At 43.6% G+C, this 20,971-nt stretch overlaps 1 protein-coding gene across 4 annotated transcripts; it reads left to right on the plus strand.

Annotated features, from left to right (window-relative positions):
• The first annotated feature begins 8,113 nt into the window (after positions 1–8,113).
• Positions 8,114–18,954, plus strand: OS9 (OS9 endoplasmic reticulum lectin). 4 transcript variants are annotated; one of them, XM_020990137.2, is made up of 16 exons: positions 8,115–8,563; positions 9,093–9,269; positions 9,874–9,937; positions 10,065–10,141; positions 10,376–10,474; positions 10,749–10,959; positions 11,076–11,182; positions 11,377–11,475; positions 11,667–11,718; positions 13,423–13,511; positions 13,814–14,062; positions 14,561–14,750; positions 15,345–15,509; positions 15,814–15,929; positions 16,229–16,271; positions 16,373–18,954. In XM_020990137.2, the coding sequence occupies exons 1-16, from the start codon at positions 8,402–8,404 to the stop codon at positions 16,402–16,404; spliced, it is 1,932 nt and encodes a 643-aa protein (XP_020845796.1). In that variant the 5' UTR covers positions 8,115–8,401; the 3' UTR covers positions 16,405–18,954. The 4 variants fall into 4 exon arrangements, with proteins under 4 accessions (XP_020845794.1, XP_020845796.1, XP_020845795.1 ...); XM_020990136.2 differs by having other exon boundaries at positions 8,116–8,563; positions 16,229–16,283; XM_020990135.2 differs by having other exon boundaries at positions 8,114–8,563; positions 11,079–11,182; positions 16,229–18,954.
• Positions 18,955–20,971: the final 2,017 nt, after the last annotated feature.

A 20,971-nucleotide genomic window follows, 5' to 3' on the forward strand; every position in this document is an offset into this window, starting at 1 on the left:
GATGTTGTGGATAGATATGTACAATGTTGGTGAATTGTTGGTGGGGCTGTGAATTGATACAACCATTCAATTTGTAATTATGCAAATAAAAGTGACTGAAATGTCCATGCTATCTGACCTTGAGATTCCATTATTAGGCATATACCCCAAGACAATAACTAAAAAAGAAAAACCACAAAATGTTTATGGCAGCACTTTCAGAGGTAGGAAAGAACTGGAAATAAAATAGATGTCCCTTGTTGGTCAATGGGTAAATAGCCAAACAAATTTCAGTACATGAATGTAATGGAATATTATTGTGCTATAAGAAATTATTGTGCTAAACAAACATGGTGAACACAGAGAAGCAAGGAAAGACCTACATGAAATGATGTAAAGTGAAGCAAGTAGAGCCAGGAAAACAATATACATAAAGACCTCAACAAAGTAAATGAAAAGAATAACCAAGACCAATTAAAACTGTTAGGAAAATGTGAGGAATAAGCTTTGCCCCAAAGAAGACATGTGAAAATGCACTTCCCCCAACTCCTTTGAAGAGGTGGGAATCCACAAGTGTGGAGATTGCACATATCAGAATTTTTTGATGTGTGATTTTTTTATGTGAATTTGATATGAATTACTTTTGCTAAATTTTTTTCTTTTCTTCATCCTTTAAAAAAATTGTCATCAGGAATGCTTCTTTGTCAGGGTAGAGAGAAATGTAGAAATGTAGATTATATAGAATGAAGGATATAAATAAAAATCTTTTTAAAATTGTTCAGATAAAATAAAATATCTAACTCTAAGTTAGATAGTTTCTGGAACACAAGACTATGATTTACACCAAGAGAAAACTGTTTGAGAGAACAGACTAAATCTTGGCTTAGAGGCATTTGCTGGCTTTTGCTGGTTTCTTGGCTGGTGGCTCACAGCCCTAGACTATGCATTGTTAAGTGTGTCAGCTTGCCCTTGGCAAATAGGCTTCTACTAGCCACTAGATTTTAACAGATGGTAGTAGAAAGTAGCAGATGGCCCTTAAGATGCTAAGTAACTAAATTCTGGCAGATAGTAAATAGCTGACACCCAGCGGCTAGTAGCAGAGTACAGCTCTGAAACTCCCATGCCAGCAGAGGGGCAGAGCACTAATACCAGGAAACCAGAAACCATGCATGACTAATGATGCCCACTAGAGAGCAGCAGAGAGCAGTTTAAATGACAAGGCAGTGTTTCTCAAACTTTGGAGTCTCAGGACTCCTTTACACTCTTTTTTTCCCCTTTTGAAAAATGAGGCAATGGGGTTAAGTGACTTGCCCAGGATCACACATCTAGTGAGTGTTGTATGTCCAAGGCCAGATTTGAACTCAGGTCCTCCTGACTCCATGGTTGGAGTTCCATTACACTCTTATAATTTTTTTTTTTTTAGGCAATTGGGATTAAGTGACTTGCCCAGAGTCACACAGCTAGTAAGCGTCAAGTATTTGGTCTGAGGCCGAATTTGAACTCAGGTCCTCCTGACTTCAGGACCGGTGCTCTATCCACTGCGCCATCTAGCTGCCCCTTACTCTTAAAAAAATATTCAGCTCACCCTCCCAAGAGCTTTTGCTTATATAGGCTATGCATTTTTATATTTACTTAATTGGATATTAAAAAGTCTTTTTTATCAAAATTAAATTAAATTTAAAAGTCTGTTATTCAAATAATTTTGATCCTGTAGACACCTTGAAAGGGTCTCTGGACCATACTGAGAATAAATGATATAGGGAATCTGTGGCTGTGAAGTATTATAGAAGTGTAAGTTGCTCTGGCTATCCATGCACAAGCCACATGCATGCTCTTTCATAATGTTCTTTGGCCTCATGTGTTCCTTTCATGTTTGTTTCCTGGTCATGTGTTTTGTGCCCAAGATACTCCATGTAGGCATGGGGGGGGAATTTTTTCTTTATTTGCTATGCTTTTTGATTAAAATTTTTTTTATGTTATTGTTTTTGTTTGCATTGAACTAACCAGTCCTTAGGATGATAGGTAAAAAGTAAACACATTGCTGGATATTCCTGAGCTATGATTTTGATCCATACACAGTGACCCAAACTTATGCAAACATATGTGAACAGGATCAGATGTTCCATCTATTTTTTTTCTTTGAGAATGGGAAAACAGTTTCAGTACGGTGATAAATCATATGTAGTTAACATATATATAGATATAGCTATAAATATAGATATAGATATGTATCATGTTTAGCCACTTGGGGGAGTGCTTGAGCAAGGCAAGGAGTCTCATGACCACAAAATAAGAGCTTTCAACCAAGTAGTCCAGTCAAAGCTCATGCGTACACATTGTTCTATTTCTCTCACAAGCCACTCTCTCAGGCTTAGCAGCCACAGCACAAAAACTGCTGCACAAGGTGCTGCCTTCAGCAAAATAATTGCCTTGTTCCCAACATAGTGTGTCTTCTTTAGCTTGTGATCTTTTGGGGTTTCTCTACAGATCTAGGAATTCATATGCCTCCCGAAAACTAATTAATTAGAAAATATACTCTCCAATTAACTTCCTCCCCACCCCGACCCTAGCCCAAGGCTGAAGAAAACAATCAAAATCTCCTTCCCTCCTAAAATTCCAAGGTTCCTTTCTCCCGGCCCCGATATCACCGGTAGTTTCAGGGTAGAAGGTCATCTAGTTTCTTTGATAACAGTTTGAATATCATAGAAACTAAAAGCTAGGGAAGTGGACTTCAACTCTTAGACTATTTTGTCTAACCGTCTACAATCGGTGCTTACACTTCTTTCCTCACATTCTCCCACCTCATCATTAAACTGAAACTGCTCTCTCCAAAGTTACCAATGGTCTTCCTGTCCCCACACCCATTTTAGTGTTTTTATTTTAAATATTTTAATGTTTTAAATTTTAAAATGTTTTATGGATAATTTTTTTTTTACATCACTGCAATCTACAGTATTCTTTTACCTCCCCTTCCCCGTCTCTGGGAGCCATTCCATATAACAAGTAATATTTTTTTAATACAAAAAATAGAAGGAAAAAACCTCAGCGTAGTTGATCAAAACTGAAAAAATGTGCAATGGACAACACTTGTGAGCCTCCCACCTCTGCAAAGGGGAGAAGTGGGGATGTTTCCTCAAATTTCTTCTTTAAAGACATGCTTTTAAAAAAATTGCAGCATTCACTTTTGATTTTTTAATGGTTGTTCTTTCTGTTTTCATTGTTGTAGTCATTGTATTTATTGTTTTTTCGGCCCAGCTTATTTCACTTTGAATCATTTCATGTAGATCTTTTCATGCTTCCCTATATTTGTCACATTAGTTATTTCTAACAGCACAATAATATTCTGTTACATTTATGTACCACAATTTGTTTAGCCCTTCCCTGGGCATATACTTTGTTTCCAATTCCTTGTTATTACAAAACATGTTACTATAAATATTTATGTGTAACTAAATGGTAAAGTGGATAGGCTTGGGAGGAAGACTCATCTTCACAAGTTCAAATATGACATCAGACACTTAGCTGTGTGACCCTGGGCAAGTCACTTAACCCTGTTTGCCTATCTTTGCCAAGAAAACCCCAAGTAGGATCACAAAGAGTCAGACACAACAGAAATGACAGAACAACACCATAAATATTTTGTTGTATGTGGGAATATCCTCCTTATCCATGACCTAGTTACGGAACCACTGAGTCAAAGGATATGGACATTTTAGTTTCTTTATTTGCGTAATTCCAAATTGTTTTCCAAAATGATTGTGTTGACTCACAGCTCCACAATGCACCATTATTCTGATCTTCCCATAGCCCTTCCAACAATGATGATTTCTATCTTTTAACATTTTTGCCAATTCTGAGGGGATGAGGTAAAAATTTAGGGTTGTTTTGATTTGCATTTCTCTTGTTATTAGTCATTTGGAGTTTTCGTGCAGTTGCTAATAGTTTGCAATTCTTTTGAGAAGTGTTTGTTCATATCCTTTGATCTATTGTGAGATATATATATATATATATATATATGTATATATAACTAAACCTTTATCAGACAGATTTGATACAAATATTTTTACATCCAGTCACTTCCCTTTATATTCTACATTGCATTAATTTTATTTATGCATTAACGATCTCTCGTTCACTGACCTCATCATTCAGCTCAGCCTACTTTCTTCAAAGTTACCAGTGATATCATATTTGCCCAATCTAATGGCCTTTTCTTAATACTCATCCTTTGTAGCCTCTCTGCAGCCTTTGGCATTGCCAATCTCCCTCTTTTCCTCAATGCTCTCTTCTTTCTAGGTTTCTATGACACTGCATCATCTTGGTTTTCTTTCCACTTGTTTGATTACTCTTCCTCAATCTCCTTTGTTGGATCTTTCTCCAAATAATGCCCACTAAATCTGACATGTCCAAAACTAAAATCATCTTTCCCCGCAGGTCTCCTCTCTTCCTATCTTTTCTTTTATCGTGGAGGACACCACCATCCTCCCAGTCACCCAAGCTCAGCGCCTAGGTGTCATCTTTTACTCCTCACTTTCTTTTATCTTCTACTGCCCTCCACCCCCACTCCATAGCCAATCTGTTGCCAAATCCTGTCTATTTTACTTTTATAACATATACCTCTCCTTCTATCCTCTGATACTGCCACTAGACCTGATATGGGGCCTTCATCACCTTATGCTTACACTAATGCAGTATCCTTCCACTTGGACTTTCTGCCTTAAGTCTCTCACTACTCCAGATTGTGCTCCAATCAAGTGCAGATCTGACTGTGTTATACCCCTAGTCCCCAAACACATTCAATAAACTCCAGTAGTTCTTTATTACTTCCAGGATCAAATATAAAATCATACGACATTCAAAGCTCTTTATAATGTATCCCCCTCCTACACTCCGGTCTTCTTACACTTTATTCCCCACCTCTCTATGTACTCTTGGATCTAGTGACACTGGTCTCCTTGCTGTTTCTTGAACAAGACATTACATCCCCTGACTCTGGACATTTTCTCTGGCTGTCTTTTATGCACAGAACATTCTTCCTCCTCGTCTCCACCTGCTGCCATCCTTCAAATCCTAACTAAAATCCCGCTTTCTATAAGAAGCCTTTCCCAATCCCCCTTAATGTTAGTGTCTCTTCTCAGGTGGTTATCTCCAATTTATCTTCTATATGGCTTGTTTGTACAACTTTGTTTGTATGTTGTCCCCCCCCCCATTAGACTGTGAGCTCCTTGAGAGTAAATGCTGGTTTTGTTATTGTTATTTTTAATCTTGTCCTTTTTTTTTTAATTTCCAGCACTTAGCACAGTGCTTAATAAATGCTTTTGGGGGCAGCTAGGTGGTGCAGTGAACAGAGCTCTGGCCTTCGAGTCAGGAGGACCTGAGTATCCAGCCACAGATACTTAACACTTAACTAGCTGTGTGACCCTGGGCAAGTCACTTAACTCTGATCGCCTCACCCAAATAAATAAATAAATGCCTTTTGATTTGACTTTAGAAGGGATCATTAAAAAAATTCTGTCCCATTCTCTCTCCCCATTGGGGGATAAATAGGAAACAAGTAGTGGACAGCTGGCTGCTGAAGGGACTCAGGTTGCCTCGGAAACACATTTATCATGCAGCTTGAAATTGTCTCTCTAGCTTGCATCTGGCCAATCACTGCCCTCAGATAATTACATGGTTCTTCCTTCACTACTCTCTTCTTCAGCTCAAAACCAGCTGCAAGGTCTAGAGGTAGATTAGGCCTTGATCTCAGGTCAGTGCCTCAAGGTAGCTAGCACAGTTATAATGGCTTGTTCTTGGTCAATATGTATCTGTTCCCCTTCTTCCATGACCACCCTTGCTACTTGAATGCAAGGGTGTGTTAGAGCCAGCTTGAACTGGAGTTGATTATTAAATTTTCAGTTTGAGTATTGATACCTCAGAAATTGTCAATTGCTACAAATCAGGCCTTGACATTTATTTTTGTTGATTTCTGGACTTTAAAAAGTTTTAATAATGCAAATTAACCTTAAAAGTGTTTGTGCATACATTTTTTTTTACCCCCGGAGAGCCCAGTTACTTAACATTTATCAGTACACTCCTGTATTGCTCTATAAATATTGTTTGAACTAAGCAGGAGTGCACTAAAATGCTCAGAGAAATGAAGTTATCACCAGACTAGAGGCCTGGAGACTGTAGGCTAATAATAATTATTATTATATAGTGCTTTAAGGTTTGCAGAATGTTTGAGCCTCACAATATCCTTGGTTCAGGGTCACCAGAACACCATGGCAATTAGGTAGGGGTATGTAGGTGATATCTGCCTGTTAGGAGACAGAAATCTTGGCCCAACAAATCACCATTGTTATTCATCCTCCCTTTTTCAAGAGGACTGATGACATCACAATGCAATAGGTGATATCTTGACTTGCTGGTAAAGTGGATTTTAGTGAGGCACAGTTGGGAAAAGTGGTCAGCCTCATTCTCTCTTCCAGAATCTCAAATTCCAGTGACAGGACAAAAATCAAGATGACTGGTGATGGCCTGAGATGCAGTAGGATGTCCATTTTAAAGACTTTGGGTCCAAAACAGAACTTACAGTCTTTCACCCAAAACCTACCCTTGTCCCAGCTTCCCAATCTCTGTTGCAGGAACCAGCATCCTGGCAGTCCCTCAGATTCACATTAGCATTATCTTCCCCTCACCTTCCCTCACTTCACAGATCCAACCAAGACAGAACTTATCTTTTCCACTTAGTATAATTTATCTCACCCTCATCCCTTTCTTGCTACTCACATGGCTGCCACCCCAGCATTCAGGCATTCATCACCTCTCAGCTGGACTATTACAATAGCCTTTTGTAATTATTACTATTATTATTATTACTATTATTATTATTATTACTGTAACTATTACTAGTCTCCTGACTTCTCCCATGCATTTCACAAGCACAACTGACCAAAAGGATTTCTCTAAAGGACATGAATGACTTCAATTTGCCTCATTAAAGGGAATACCCACATTGACAAGGTCATTTATCCATTACAATATTTGAGCAATTTTTTTTTTACTGCAATTGTGAGTTCATTGGTGTACATGTGTTGTGACTTACAGTCTTTGAAAGTTGCCGGAGGCACTGGGAGGTTACGTGATTTACACAGAGTCCCACAGACAGTATCAGAGTTGGAAGTGGAACCCAGGCTTTCTTGACTCAGAGAACAGCTCTACTCCCACTAATGCCATAGGGCTACTCTTATAATGGCGCCCAGCTGTATTTAGAAGATTACATTCCTCACACTTAAAACATGTTTATCTCATTTTTTATTGATACAGGTTGTTGTTACTTAACATTCATTTCTGAATACATCCCTACAAGATTTCTTGGTAGTTCTCATACTTGTCCATTGCAATTACATCATAATGGTCTGTTATATAAGTGTACTATAATTCATTAAACATTGCCCTATTGTTGGGGGGGAAGACTTTGGGAGGAAGGGTGCTTCCAGTGTTACAAATTAAATTATTTATTATTTATTAATTATTAGTGCTAACATTCAGGCTTGCAAAACACTTTACATTTGTCATCTCATTTTCAGAACCCTGTGAGGTAGGTGCTATTATTATCTCCATTTTGCAAATGAGGAAACTGAGGATGAGAGAGGTTAAGCAACCTGCCCAGGGTCACATAGCACTTTGTCGTCATTATGGTAACAATTAGACGTTAAAAGGCAATTAGATGCCTTCGGGTATCATTACTTCATAGTTAACAGTACAGCCAGAGGTTCATTTTTATATATATTATTCCTAGCACATAGTAAATGCTTAAAAAATGCTTATTCCCTACTCCTCTTTTTATGCGACATTCAGGGTCGAAGAAACCGGCCCTCTGCTCCTGCCAGCCTGTGGCCGGCCCCGCTGCATAGGGGCTGGCCAGCTCCTCTTCTTTGCCCCGCCCAGCCGCAGAGGTAACGTTGACTAATTAGATTTGACAGTTAGTCCGGGACAGGAGGATACCTCCGACCCTGAGTCCTCCGCTCAGGCACGCCCCTTCTAGAGGAGAGCTACTGACCTAGCTGCTGATTGGCTGATTCAGCGCTGACTCCAGCCAATCCGCTGGCGGCAGGTTAGAGGCCTTAGAAATCACAGAGCCGAAGCCCACCTCCTCCCACTCACCCCCACCCTCACTACCACCCCCGCTCTGGTCCGTCAGCCTGTCTTTCTGTCCCTCCCTCCTTCCATCTTTCTGTCAGTCCTCCCGTCCGTCCGTCAGTCCGTCGCTCTCATACATACAGCCCGACATCACGCAAACCAATAGGAGCCCGAGCCGCTGTGATGGGCAGAAGGAAGAAACCAGTGAAACTCGACAGACGTAAGGGGGAAGGGCGAGGCGGCTGCCCGGTTCAGGGCGGAAGCGGCTGCTCTCCGGTTTAGGGCCGAGGGACGAAAGATGGCGGCGACGTCGCTGCTCTTTCAGTTGCTATGGCCTCTGCTCGTGGGGCCTCTGTTGTCCGACTTGCCGGCCTGCGTGCTCGGGAGCTTGAACCTGGAGGAGCTGAATGAGATGCGATACGGCATAGAGATACTGCCGCGGCCTGTCATCGGGGGTCAGGTGAGCCCCGGGGGAGCAGGAGCAGAAGGGGGGGGCGGCTGGGACAAGAGGCTGGGGTGGGGCGTCCGGGGAGGGGGCGAAAGGAGGCTAAGGACCCTGAGAGGCGAGGGCGAGGGGGCATGGAGGAGGACCCCCGGGAGACGTCACTCCATCCCTCTTCGGATGAGGATTGGGGACCTCAGACATCCAGCCACGCAGATTCTCAGTTTTACAGATGGGGAAACTGAGTCCCCGAAAGGGGAAATGAGAACCTAACCCCCCTTGTGTGAGTCGGAGGCGGGAAGCAAGCCTGGCTTCTCCTGTGTCGCAGAAAGAAACAAAATACACGGAACACACCCCGTACGGACGCTGCCCATGCCATCTCTTCCCTCCCACGGACAGCCGTGGACATAGTTTTCATTTTCCTCATTGACTGCGTTCGTCTTCCAGGCTTGGCTAGGGATGTCATTGTTGTCGTCATTGATCTCTGCCAACCTCTCTCCCTCTATTCCACCCCCAACTCCCCAAATCCTATTCTCTCCTCTTCCAGAGCCAGTCTTCAGAGGTCGTGATTGTCTCCTCCAAGTACAAACAACGATATGAATGCCGTTTACCAGCTGGAGCCATTCACTTCCAGCGGGAGCATGAGGAGGAGGCCCCTCCTTATAAAGGGCCTGGAGTCCCTGAGCTGCTGAACCCAATGAGAGATGCACCCTGCTTAGTGAAAGTGAATGGGGCTGGAGGAGGGAGAAGGAGGGCAGGAGATCAAATTAGATAGAGTGGCTAGTTGAGTGGAAAGCCGGGAGGGTTGGCTGTCGAGGAAGGAGGGTATAGGGACTAGGCCAGGGCATAAACATACCACACAAGAGTAAAGATGATGATGAAGACAAAAATAATCCTATACTCAGGATAGATCCCAAATATAACCTACTAGAGTGTTGGGGTATAAGGAGTTATAGTATCAGGTTGAGGTTAGAGAGTTTGGGAGGAGGGGTTCATCTGGAGTGGGAAAGGTTGAGGGATGGGGATAAAATTAAAAGTTGAGGGTTTCTAAAGAACTGAGATGTGCGAAAATCTGTTGTTTCCCCTTTTTATGAAAGGCAGAATGAGAGGGGAGGGCTGAAATTACAACTAGAAGAAGTTTAGACTTCAAGGAAGCTTTGAAGGAAGACCTGGAGACAGGGAGGTCAAGGGGCAGTAAGGGATCTCCTTCCATAGAGAACATAAAGGATTCCCTGCTGAGAAAAGTGTAAAGGACAAAAGGATCTTAAAAGCTGGACAGACACCTCCCCCTCCATAGCCCTACTGACTGTTAACTTTGTCATTGTTAGACCAAGGACTGGTGGACATATGAATTTTGTTATGGACGCCACATACAACAGTACCACATGGAAGGTGATTCCTCTAATTCCTTAACTCTCCCACTAAATCCTCAGCAATCCTATATGAAGGGTAGCCTACCTTATTCTGACCTTTTCCCTTAAAGAAGAGTAACAGTTCTACCCTTTGGTATTTCTTGTAGATTCAGAGATCAAAGGTTCTGTTCTCTATCTTGGATATTACCAATCTTCCTTCAACTGGGATGATGAGACTGCCAAGGTAGTGGTGGTTGCAGGGTTGGAAGGGAAAGTAAGGATCCTGCTTGGAGTCTTGAGAACTCTGGGAAATAGGGAATGGGTCTGGGTTAGTCAAACTAGCTTCTTGGGGTTGAATGACCATTCAGACTTGGCTCCTAGGGTCTTTTAAAAAAATCTTAGCATTTTCAGAGCTGCCCCTCCTACTTTACTGTATTTCTGCCTCCTCTTAGTCTCTCTTGCCTCCTCTGTCTATCAGGCCTCCAAGCAACACCGTTTGAAACGCTACCACAGTCAGAACTATGGAAATGGCTCCAAGTGTGACCTGAATGGTCGACCCAGAGAGACTGAAGTCCGGGTGAGTTTGAGGAAGTGGAAGCCATCTCTCCTCATGACAAACCACTTGAACCTTGAGAGGATAGAGCACAATTGTCCCTGGGGTCCCTATGGGCCAGTCCCCAAAGACTTAATGATCTGATGCTCCTTTCTCTGCCTTGTCACTCTAGTTAATTTTCTATATAATGAAGGTTTTTATTCCCCTTTTCAAATCTCCCCCTTCCACTCCCCAATAGCAACAATAAACCACACATTATCCTGATCCTTCCTGAATTAACCTGCTCTCTCCTGGTCAGTTTCTGTGTGATGAAGGTTCAGATGCTTCAGGTGACTACATTGATCGGGTAGATGAGCCTCAGTCATGTTCTTATGTGCTCACTATTCGGACCCCTCGACTCTGCTCCCATCCGCTTCTTCGACCTCCTCCAAGTGCTGCCCCCCAGGCCATCCGATGCCACCCTACCTTACAGCCAGAGCAGTATGGAGCATATATCCAGGGACAAGTGTGTGAGTCTCAGGGGGACTGGGATATATTTGAGAGAGAGGAATGGGGGGAGAGGGATTATTTTGAACACCTAGTCTCTTATGATCTCCAATCAATTTCCCTTTTAATTTTTCTCCAGTAGATGCAAAGCAGAAAATTGAAGAAATCTCTGAGAAGCTTCACAACCCAGACCTTGAAATGTGGAGTGAGACAAAGTTTGGGGTCCTCGATACAAAGGGAACAGGTCATATTTCCTCTCAGTTATCCTGTGAGGTGGCTCTTCCCTGCTAGTTATAGTAGCCCCTGGGAAGGGAAGGGGGTGCCACATAGCTTGACCCCTTTGTTCTACCTGTTGAGATCCATGCAGAGGAGGTGCAGGTGTAGTTCCCTCTGTTATCTTTTTCTCTTCAGACCTTGCCTTGTCCCATCCCCACTCCCAGGTGACCCCACCCAAGGGTGACCCCAGTGAATCAGATATCTGGAGCAAGCCCCCTCAGACTGAAGAACAGGCCACCCAAAAGCAAGAGGCTCAGGCTGAGGTAAGAGCCAACTTCTTCTTGGCTGTCTATTCTGAATCTGGGGAGAGATGAGGTAGTGAGGTCATTTGTGATAGGACCATCATGAGATACTTGAAGTTTACCTGACGTGGAGGGATACACTTGGGTGGTGGGTAGTTTGGAGGAGGAAGCAAAGAGCCATTAGAATCTACTTGTCTTTCCCCCCTAATTAGGAGCAGGACCCCAACCTGGAGAAGGAAGGTCCAGCACCAGATCCTGTAGATGGTGAGTTAGCTCTACTCACACTGTGGGTGGAAACTGAGGAACACAGAAGAGGAGGTTGTGGGCAGCCTTCATGACAGGACTTTTGCACAGATTCCCAGTTCAGTAGGAATGGCTTCTGGACAACCATTTAATTCCTTGGGTCTAGTGGGGCACATTGGACCTAGGAAAATCCATCCTCCACCCCCCAGAACTCTCCCTCTAGTCCTTCCAAAGACTACAGAGTTTGAGCAGAGTACAAGTGAAGGAATAATAGGGCTTTGTAGTTTAATAGCCTAGCCTGTGGGATATTTCTGCTGCCATCTGTTTTTCTACCCTTTGGTCTCCTTCTCCTCTCCCCTCTCTTCTCCTCTCTCTCCCTTCTCTCTCCCTTCCTTCCTTACCTACACATCCAATCAATTGCCAAATCTTGCAGTTTCTTACCCCTGTGTCCCTCAGGCTTGACTCTTCCTTTATATTCGCTCACACAGTCACCTGAGTTCAGGCCCTTATCACCTTTCACCTAGACTATTTGCATTGCCCTTCTAATAAATCTGCCTGCCTCAAGTCTCTCCCCACCATAGTGCTTCCACCACACAGCTGCCTGTAGGATGTTCCTTGAGCACAGGCCTGACCATGTCACTTGTCCACTCAGCAATTGCCAGTGGCTCCCTATTGCTTCTAGATAAAATATATATTCTTCCCTTTGACTCTTAAAGCACTTCACAAGTTGGCCCTTTTCAGACTCATTATACATATGTCTTCCAGAACTCTCTGGTCTAGCTCATTTGGCCTTCTTTCTGTTTTTTTTCCCTTCTGGGCCCTGAACTGCCAATCAATCCCCCTTGCCTGGATTACTCTCATTCCCCACCTCTATCTCAGAGAATCCCTCAGTTCCTTTAAGGGGCAGCTCAAGAATCACTTTTTTTTAAAAAAGGCAGTTGGGGTTAAGTGACTTGCCCAGGGTCACACAGCTAGTAAATGTCAAGTGTTTGGCCTGAGGCCAGATTTAAACTCAGGTCTTCCTGACTTCAGGGTTGGTGCTCTATCCGCTTTGCCACCTAACTGTCCTCAAGAATCACTTTTTACATAAACCCTTTTCTGATTCTCTCCCCAACCCTCACCTGCTGGGTTCCTTCCTATCTTATATTTAAATATCTTGTTTTTATTTTGTATTTATTCTGTAGGCACTTAAATATGTATACCTTGTCATATCTGATAAAATGTAGCTCTTTGAAGGTAGAGGTTCTTCTTTCCTTGTGTTTGTATTCCCAGTGCTTAGCACATACTTTGCAGATAGTACACTTAAGTCTTGTTCATTTGATTTAGCAGTATCAGTAATAAATGCCTTACATTTTGTGTAGGGTTTTTCAGTTTGCTTTCATTTTATTTAATTTGATCTTCACAAGTGTCTTTGAGGTAGACAGTTCAGGTATTATATGACAAACCTGAGCCTTAGAGTACCTGGGTTGACAATTTCTGTAGCTAGTATGTGGCCACACTCTGGGGAATCCAGAGCCTTTTAATACTCACTCCTCTTAAGTACCTCTTAACATTCCAGCTACCTGAGTTCTTTATGTGAGTCTTTATTTCACCCATTAGCCCGGTAACTGGGAGGGCATGGACCTGTCTCCTCTATTTTGCCCTCCCTTTTTCTCTTCACCTCATCCCAAAAAATCAGGAAGGGGTTTTGCACATACTGGATATACTCCTGTCCTTTTTCTCCAGGTTTCCATGACAATGTGCAGGTCAAAGTCATTCGGAATCCAGGGGACTTGGTTCGATTCATTGAAGAACTGAAAGGTGGGACAAAAAAGGTATGGCACTCAGTGTGATAGAGTGTTGTCTCTGGTGTGTCTTTATTCTCATGATGGTACCTTAATTTATTTATTCTGGGTTTCTCATGTATTTTCCCTGCCTTAAGTCTTTTCCTTCTAAATTAGCTGTCCTCTCTCCCTCCCCTAAACCCATAAAGACCCCCTCCTTCCTTTCATTTCTCCTGAGACCTCCTCAGGACCACTCTGACAAACAGCTGGTTCTTATCTATCTCCTTCTGGACCTTACTTCCTCACCTTCACCCTTCAGCTTTTCTTTCTCCCCAATCTTTTCCCCATAACAGGGGAAACTAAACCCAGTCCAGGAAGGAGATTCAGAGACCACTACAGAAAACACCCAGGAGGGGCCAGAGGTCAAAGTTGATGGTGGTGAGGAAGAGAGGAGTGAGGAGGAAGAAGAGGATGAAGAAGAACGACTCTTGGGAGAATTTGAAAAGGAGCTAGAAGGAATGCTGCTACCTTCAGACCGAGGCCGACTTCGGTTTGAGGTGAAGACTGGGATGGAGAAGGAGCTGGATAACATTATCCAGGAGGTGAGACATGTCACCAGTCTGAAGCCATCCTGGGAGACAGAGGAGAGGACAGTGGGATCACAGAGGGGGAAATACAGGATAGGAGCAGAAGGGATAAATAATAATGATAGCTAACATTTTCATACTATTTCAGTGGTTTACTAAGTGCATTTTATTCTCATTTGAACCTCACAAAAACCCTGTGAAGGTAGTATAAATATTATCAGCCCCATTTTACAGATGAGGAGATTGAGGCTCAGGGATTAAGGGCACATAACTGATGACTGAGATGAGACTCAACCCAGGTACTCTGGATCTAAGTTTAGTAAGCTTTATTTTATACCCCAGTTACCTTCTTCAGCTATGAAGGAGGGTTGTAAGGCTTGGGAGAAAAGGGGGTTGAAGCCTTTATTAGACTCCAATCCAAGCGGCAGAAGGCCTGGATTTCTTAACTCCCCACAGCTGCCTCTGACTTCTTTGTTCCTCCTCCCCCCTCCCCCCTTCTGTGGGTGTTTCTAGGCAGAATCGGAGCTAGACCCAGAAGAGCCGAGGAGTGCAACAGAGCGTAGCCAAGCCTCCCAGGCCTTGGCATCCACTCTTAACAAGCTCATTCAGAGGATGGATGGAAGGCAGGGAGCTGACCAGGGGGAGGGACCCGTGGATGGTGGTACTACCCCTCCAACTAGCCCTCCCCCACCTCAGTCCACAGGTAAGAACAGTCATTCAGAGGCAGGAAATTCAGTGACTACTGCACCCCTCAGCCAACCTTATTCTCAAGGCCTATATGCCAAAACCCATCAGTTTCAAATGAGCCATCCCATCTTGGCTTGGTTTCCAGACCCATCCAGCATTGGGATTCTGCACTTGGTTGCTGCCATTTTGCAAAACTGGATAAGTTCATTGCAGATGGATGGATTTCATTTATGGAATTTATAGTTATTGTTCTCTTATACCTAACCACCACCACCACCACCACCACCGCCTCCCCCCCCCCATTCATTTTTCAGGATCCCATGGATAATGGGCAATATAAAAGAGGGCTTAGATTGGGATAGGGAATGATGATGGGAAGGGAACCCATTGGGTTTGGTGGAGGGCTTACTGGCCTAATTTATTTTGGAACCATTATGTACATTAGGGTTGTTATAACAAGGTTGAATAGTAGGTGAGGGTTGGTAATAAGAATGGCTCTTTTATCCCTGACTTAGTAACTTCTGGCTCTGTCTTCTCTGTTCCCCTGTGTTTCCTTGTATGCCATTCTTCTTCTCCCTGCTCCACCTACCACTGCTGTGTTCTCCAAAAGATGAGGAAACTGAGCGCCGGGTCAGAGTTCGGGTCACTAGACTCCGTGCTGGAGGCCCGAATCAGGATCTGTCTGTCTTTGAGATGAAGAGGGAAAATCCACAAGTGAAACATATAGAGGGACTGGTGAAGGACCTGCTTGAGAGGGAGGGGCTCACAGCTGAAGGTGGGAAAGAGAGACTTGGGGGGACTGGGAGGGCTGGGGGGTGGGGGAGGGCTGGCCAAGGAGTAGGTGGAACACACAACAGAACATTTATTAAGCACTTGCAAGGCCCAGTGGTAAGCTTCTAGAATGCCAAGAGAGTCCCTGCTGTTAAGGAGCAAACATTCCAACTGGGAGAGACAACCCTAAGTGGAGGCTCATGGCTGAAAGTGGAGGTTGTGGGTGGACCTTTGGAGAGGGGAACCACCTTTTGGGAAACCCTGCTGAGCTTTCTAACTCTCTTCTCTTCCTCTGGCCCCTCCCCTAGGTAAAGTTGAGATCAAGATTGTTCGGCCAGGAGCTGGAGAGACTGAGGAGGAGGATGGACATTGGCTGTCTGATGAGGACACCAAGAACCTGAAGGAGATTTTCTTCAATATCCTGGTGAGGCCTCTCTCTTCTAATCAGGTCCTTCACCCTCTTTTTTTTTAAATTTTATTTTTATTGGCGAGGCAACAATTGGGGTTAAGTGACTTGCCCAAAGTCACACAGCTAGTAAGTGTCAAGTGTCTGGTCTGAGACCGGATTTGAACTCAGGTCCTCCTGACTCCAGGGCCGGTGCTCTATCCACTGAGCCACCTAGCTGCCCCTGTCCTTCACCCTCTTGTCAAATGTTCCTGGTGCTTCCTCTGGTTCTTCAGTTGGTGTCTCCCATCTCATCCACCCTTCATTTTGTTCTTCAGATCCAGGGAGCGGAGGAGGCGCAGAAAGAGCGACAAAGACAGCGTCAGTTGGAGAGTAATTACCGACGAGTATGGGGGCCCCAAGGGGAGGAGGGAACTGGGGACCATGAGGAGTTTGACTTCTGAGATGCCTTCTCCCCACAGTCACTCTGAAGAGTCCTTCTGAACCTCTCTAACCTGTCACCTGCACCGAACCCCCATTTTAGTGTCCCCAGAAATGGAACAACAGACTGGAGCCGAGCTGTGGAGTCCAGGGGACTCGGGAGGGGTTCTTTCATCGGGGATATTGGGGCTGGGTGGGATTTAGCATGCTATTGCTACAAGATGTTTGTAATGATATAGGATTCCCCTCAAGATTAGTCTAGCCTTCTCCCTCTCCTATAATTTCCCAACTTTAGCTCTTTCCCCTAAATCTCCACTTATCCTTTCCTAGCTCTATCTCACTCTCGACCCTGAGGTACTATGGCTTATTAAAAAAAAAATTACAGGGGATATTAAGGCAGGGTGGAAAGTGGTGGCCATTAATAGGGCCTGAACTGCCCTGATTGCTCTATCCTGGGAGTTAGGGGTGTTACTCATTTGCAAATATTCCCAGTAGTATGCTTGTCCCACTCCTCCTTCCCTTAGAGAGTTTCCCACCTCCTACTATTTGGAGTTATTTTGTTCCCGAGCTTAGGATGGGATGATGTCTAATTGGGAATTCTCCCAGTAATTTCCCCTGCTTATGATTTGGAGGGTGGGGGTGAGACAGGCAACTTCCTCCTCTGGTTGTGATGCCATAGGAGATGGGAAGAGGCCTTCACCACTAGGAGCTGGGGTTTTCCTGTCCCCTCCTTTTGAATAATCAGGTTTCTTAATAAAGTGAACTAGACCCTGAAACTGTCTGTCTATTAGAGGTAGGCTTTCTTATTCTCATCACACTTTGCCTAGAGAAGGGCGTTTCCTGTCCAGAGGAAAGGAAGGAACCCTTTTCTCACCTCTACCTTGCTCAGCTTCTTGCTTGGTGATACATTCTTCTGATTCTGCTCTCATTCAACCTTCAAACTACACTTGTTCAGGGTGGGGGGAGTGACATGGACGCAACTATTCATGGCGGAAAGCAGGCCTAAGCAAGGCTCAGACACTTTCTGCTTTATCTTCTTTTTTTTTAACCTGTCCTTATTGTGGCTGTTCTCAACTCCTGTTTCCTTGGTACTGGTTTCTCCTCTCCTTCCACCTTGTGTCTGAATGGGGGTAGTTAGTGCTTGCAGTGTAGGTAGCCAGCCTTAGAAAGGGATTTCCCTCCCATTCCCCATTCCTAATTTTTTAGGGTTATCTTCTCCCCTGCATAACTTAAGCCCACCAAGGGAATCTGCTCCTATCCTCCTCTCTGTCTTTCTGTCTTCCTTGCACACCTGATGTTTTCTTCTTGTGGGTGGAAATTAGGTTATTATTATCACCATAAAGCATTGGGATATTTTAAAATTTTGGAATATATGATTCTAAGACAATTAGTAGGGTTGAAAGGTAGAGAAGGAGGAGTCAATCTTCAGCCACAGAGCTAATAGCCTGGCAGAGATTGATATGAAATTGAACCCATCTGCTGTCAGTCTTCCCAGCCAATTGGAACTTGGTAGGAGGTGCCAGAAGGAGCCAATTGTGATGCTTGAAAAGATAGTTCTGAACACTTTGGGAGAGAACCATGATAAGGGCTAGCTTTGAAGGCTTAGAAAAGGTGAAGTATGAGAGCTACATGAGATGGGCCTTTGATAGACTGAGATAGTAGCTAGAGGACCATGAATTGTTTCACCTAAAGGGGTGAGACTTTAGGGAAGTCCAGGAGAATATATTTGGCTGATTGAAGGTTAGGGCACAGAGAGGGGTCGAAGGTGAGAGTAAAGCCAGGGTTAGAAAGGATTAAAATGAAAAGTATCCCTATAACTTTGGGAAGTGATGGTTCCATATCTGACATGTTGCTTCAACTTATTTCTTGCCTTGATTATCTTGTAAAGCCTTTTAACCCTGACTTTGTACTGGTTGAATGGAAGTCATACCGCAAACAGCTGACCCCAAGGGTAGGAGAAACCTTCAGATTTCCTTGGGAGTCAGGTGTGAGCTGGTGACAGCAAGACAGAGAGAGAAGGAAGAAACCCTGGGGAAGGGGCTTTGGGATTCAGCTGCAGAAATCATACTCATCCTCTCAGGAGCCAGTGGTGGAATGCAAAATCTCTGAGCCTGCTTCACATGAGTGAGTCTGGTATTGAAGGCACATCACGGACAGACCAGTGGGACAGGTGATGCAAACTGAGATTCACATCACAAGGAAGTACAGGCTCATGAAGAGCAGGTGTGTTATCCCAGAGAGTCTCTGAGCTTGAAGGAGGCTGCTACTGTAACAAACGTATTAGATACCTGTGGATGGTTAGCTATTCACCACCATTTTTTCAATCAAAAGTTGCAACTGCAAACTGCTTTCAGAATTTTTTTTTCTTTTGGAAGGAGTGTCAATTTTTTCCCCTAGGAGCTGTTTGCAGAAAGCGGGAACCTTATAAACCCTGCTTGCTTCAATTCATTGAACTGCACCTTCAGTTAAAGAATTATGAAGACGGAGAAGACTCAGACTAGATATGTTAATCAAAACCACTTCTACAGTTGGAAAATAGCTGTAAATGGGAAAGAATTGTCCTCTCTTTTTGTAAATTTTGGAAGGGGGAATTGTAAAAAAAATGCCCTTTTTGGATTGGAAATTGTGTTATTACTGTGTGTTGAAACATCATAAAAACGAAAGATAATATTTCAGGAAAAACTCACTGTGGGGAAGAGCAAGGCAGGAGCCAGCTTAAAAATGACCAGTGACCATCATCTTAAGACATACCAGTAAAGGAGATGGAGCAGGTCCAAGCAGGTGTGCAATAAATATTAATTGTATAGCTGTTGTCCTAACTCCATGAAGGGAACAGTACCTAAGGGCAAACAGAGCTTGGTAAAATGGGCCAGACAAGCTACCACTTTTGGTGTCTCAGGTGATTAGGACCTCAGAAGTCATCTCGTCCTACCCGTCCTGGAAGGAGAGTCTACAACATATTTGACAAGTGTTTGTCTAGCCTTTGCTTGGAAAAACCTCCAGGAAATAGGGACCCACTCTTGCCTTGAGCCATCCATTCCACTTTTGGATAGCTCTAATAGTAAGTTTTTCTTTAGCTTAAGCCTAAAATTGCTTCTTGGCAACTATACCTGTTCCTCCTGGCTGTATCCTCTGGGTCCAAGTAGAACAAACCTAGAGGGATTACCCTCTTCCATAAATCAGTCCTTGATGTGCTTAAAGACAGCTATTAGCTACCTCTGCCCAAGTATTCTAGCGAAACATCTTTTAACTTCAATTGATTTTAGTATGTCATGATATGTATTGAAGTACTTTGCTGTCCTGGTTAACTCTGGATGCTCTTTAGTTAACTGATAATTTTTCTAAAATACGTTACACTGAGCTGAACATAATACTTCAGTTATAGCTTCTGTAGAGTAGATGCCTTCCTATTTGAAGGTCAGGATCTCCTATGATGACCTTCCTGCATTTAGTCTTGCTCCGTGTTTATATGAATGTAACAACTATCCTTGTTGAGGTAGGCAAGAGAGAATGCTGGAAAATAGGTATCTGAGCCTCCATCCTCATCTTTCCTCTACTGGTGATATTCTAGTAAAGAGCCATCCCAAAGACCCAGCCTTGCCCTCCATGTTATAGAGAGATTTGGGTTACCACCAAGACATAGCTAGTAGCATTCTGTCCTGGAGAAGGGTCACAGGACTGAGGGACTTGTGTGGCTGAGGAAGACCCTGTCCTTGCAGTAGTAACAGAAGATAGTATCTACCTCATTTAGTGTATAGCCTTTCCAATATCTGTAGGAAAGGAGAGAAGGGATGGTAGGTGGGGAAGAGAACAACTAGGTTCAAAAATAGGACTGCTACATATAACTGCATGGTGTAAACCTGGATTAGGGTTGAGACAACTACTTAGAGATAAAGGGGCATGCTTTACTTAAAGAGAGACATAGCCTTATCAATTCCTAGGAATCATAGTTGCTATATGTTCCTTTAAGTGAAAGTAACAACGTAATGAGATTGATCTACCTGTATCCAGATGTGAAAAATAAGCAAAAAATATGTATTGCCTATCATCTGGACAGGTAACTTGTTGAGTTTGTCTATCCATCTATAGATGGCAGCTAGGTGGTGCAGTAGATAGAGCCCTGGCCTGTAGTCAAGAAAATCTGAGTTCAAATCCAACCTCAGACATTTACTAGTTGTGTGACCTATATAAGGTTCTTAATCTCTGTTTGCCTCTTTCTTCTCCAAGAGAGGTAACAGCAAAAACAATAGAGAACTGAGGACTTCACTTCCAGCAGGTATGGAGCTGGGAGTAATTTTCAGGGAGCTGTTTAGACCGTGGGATATTTGATTTGTCATGGGCAAGTCAGATACTCTAAAATTCAGGTAGGTCTGCCTCCTGGAAGAAAAGGAAAAGGGACTCAAGGAACACTTCCATTCTGATGTCAAGCAGAATGAAGTGTTCTTTTATTTATTTTTTTGCTAGGCAATGGGGTTAAGTGCCTTGCCCAGGGTCACATGGCTAGTGAGTGTTATGTGTCTGAGGCCAGATTTGAACTCAGGTTCTCCTGACTCCAGGGCTGATGCTCTACCCACTGCAGCACCTAGCACCATCCCCTGCCCCCATGAAGTATTCTTTTAAAATGTGCAAGAGAGGGGCAG

This window comes from Phascolarctos cinereus, unplaced genomic scaffold, assembly GCF_003287225.1.
Source record: "Phascolarctos cinereus isolate Bilbo 61053 unplaced genomic scaffold, phaCin_HiC Scaffold_1;HRSCAF=81, whole genome shotgun sequence".
Lineage (NCBI taxonomy): Eukaryota > Metazoa > Chordata > Mammalia > Diprotodontia > Phascolarctidae > Phascolarctos > Phascolarctos cinereus.

Coding starts and splice junctions, on each gene's coding strand:
- OS9 (XM_020990134.2), top strand. CDS start 8,402: ATGGCGGCGACGTCGCTGCTCTTTCAGTTGCTATGGCCTCTGCTCGTG. Junction 10,475..10,748: donor CCAGAGAGACTGAAGTCCGG/GTGAGTTTGAGG, acceptor TCTCCTGGTCAG/TTTCTGTGTGATGAAGGTTC. Junction 13,512..13,813: donor TGAAAGGTGGGACAAAAAAG/GTATGGCACTCA, acceptor TCCCCATAACAG/GGGAAACTAAACCCAGTCCA.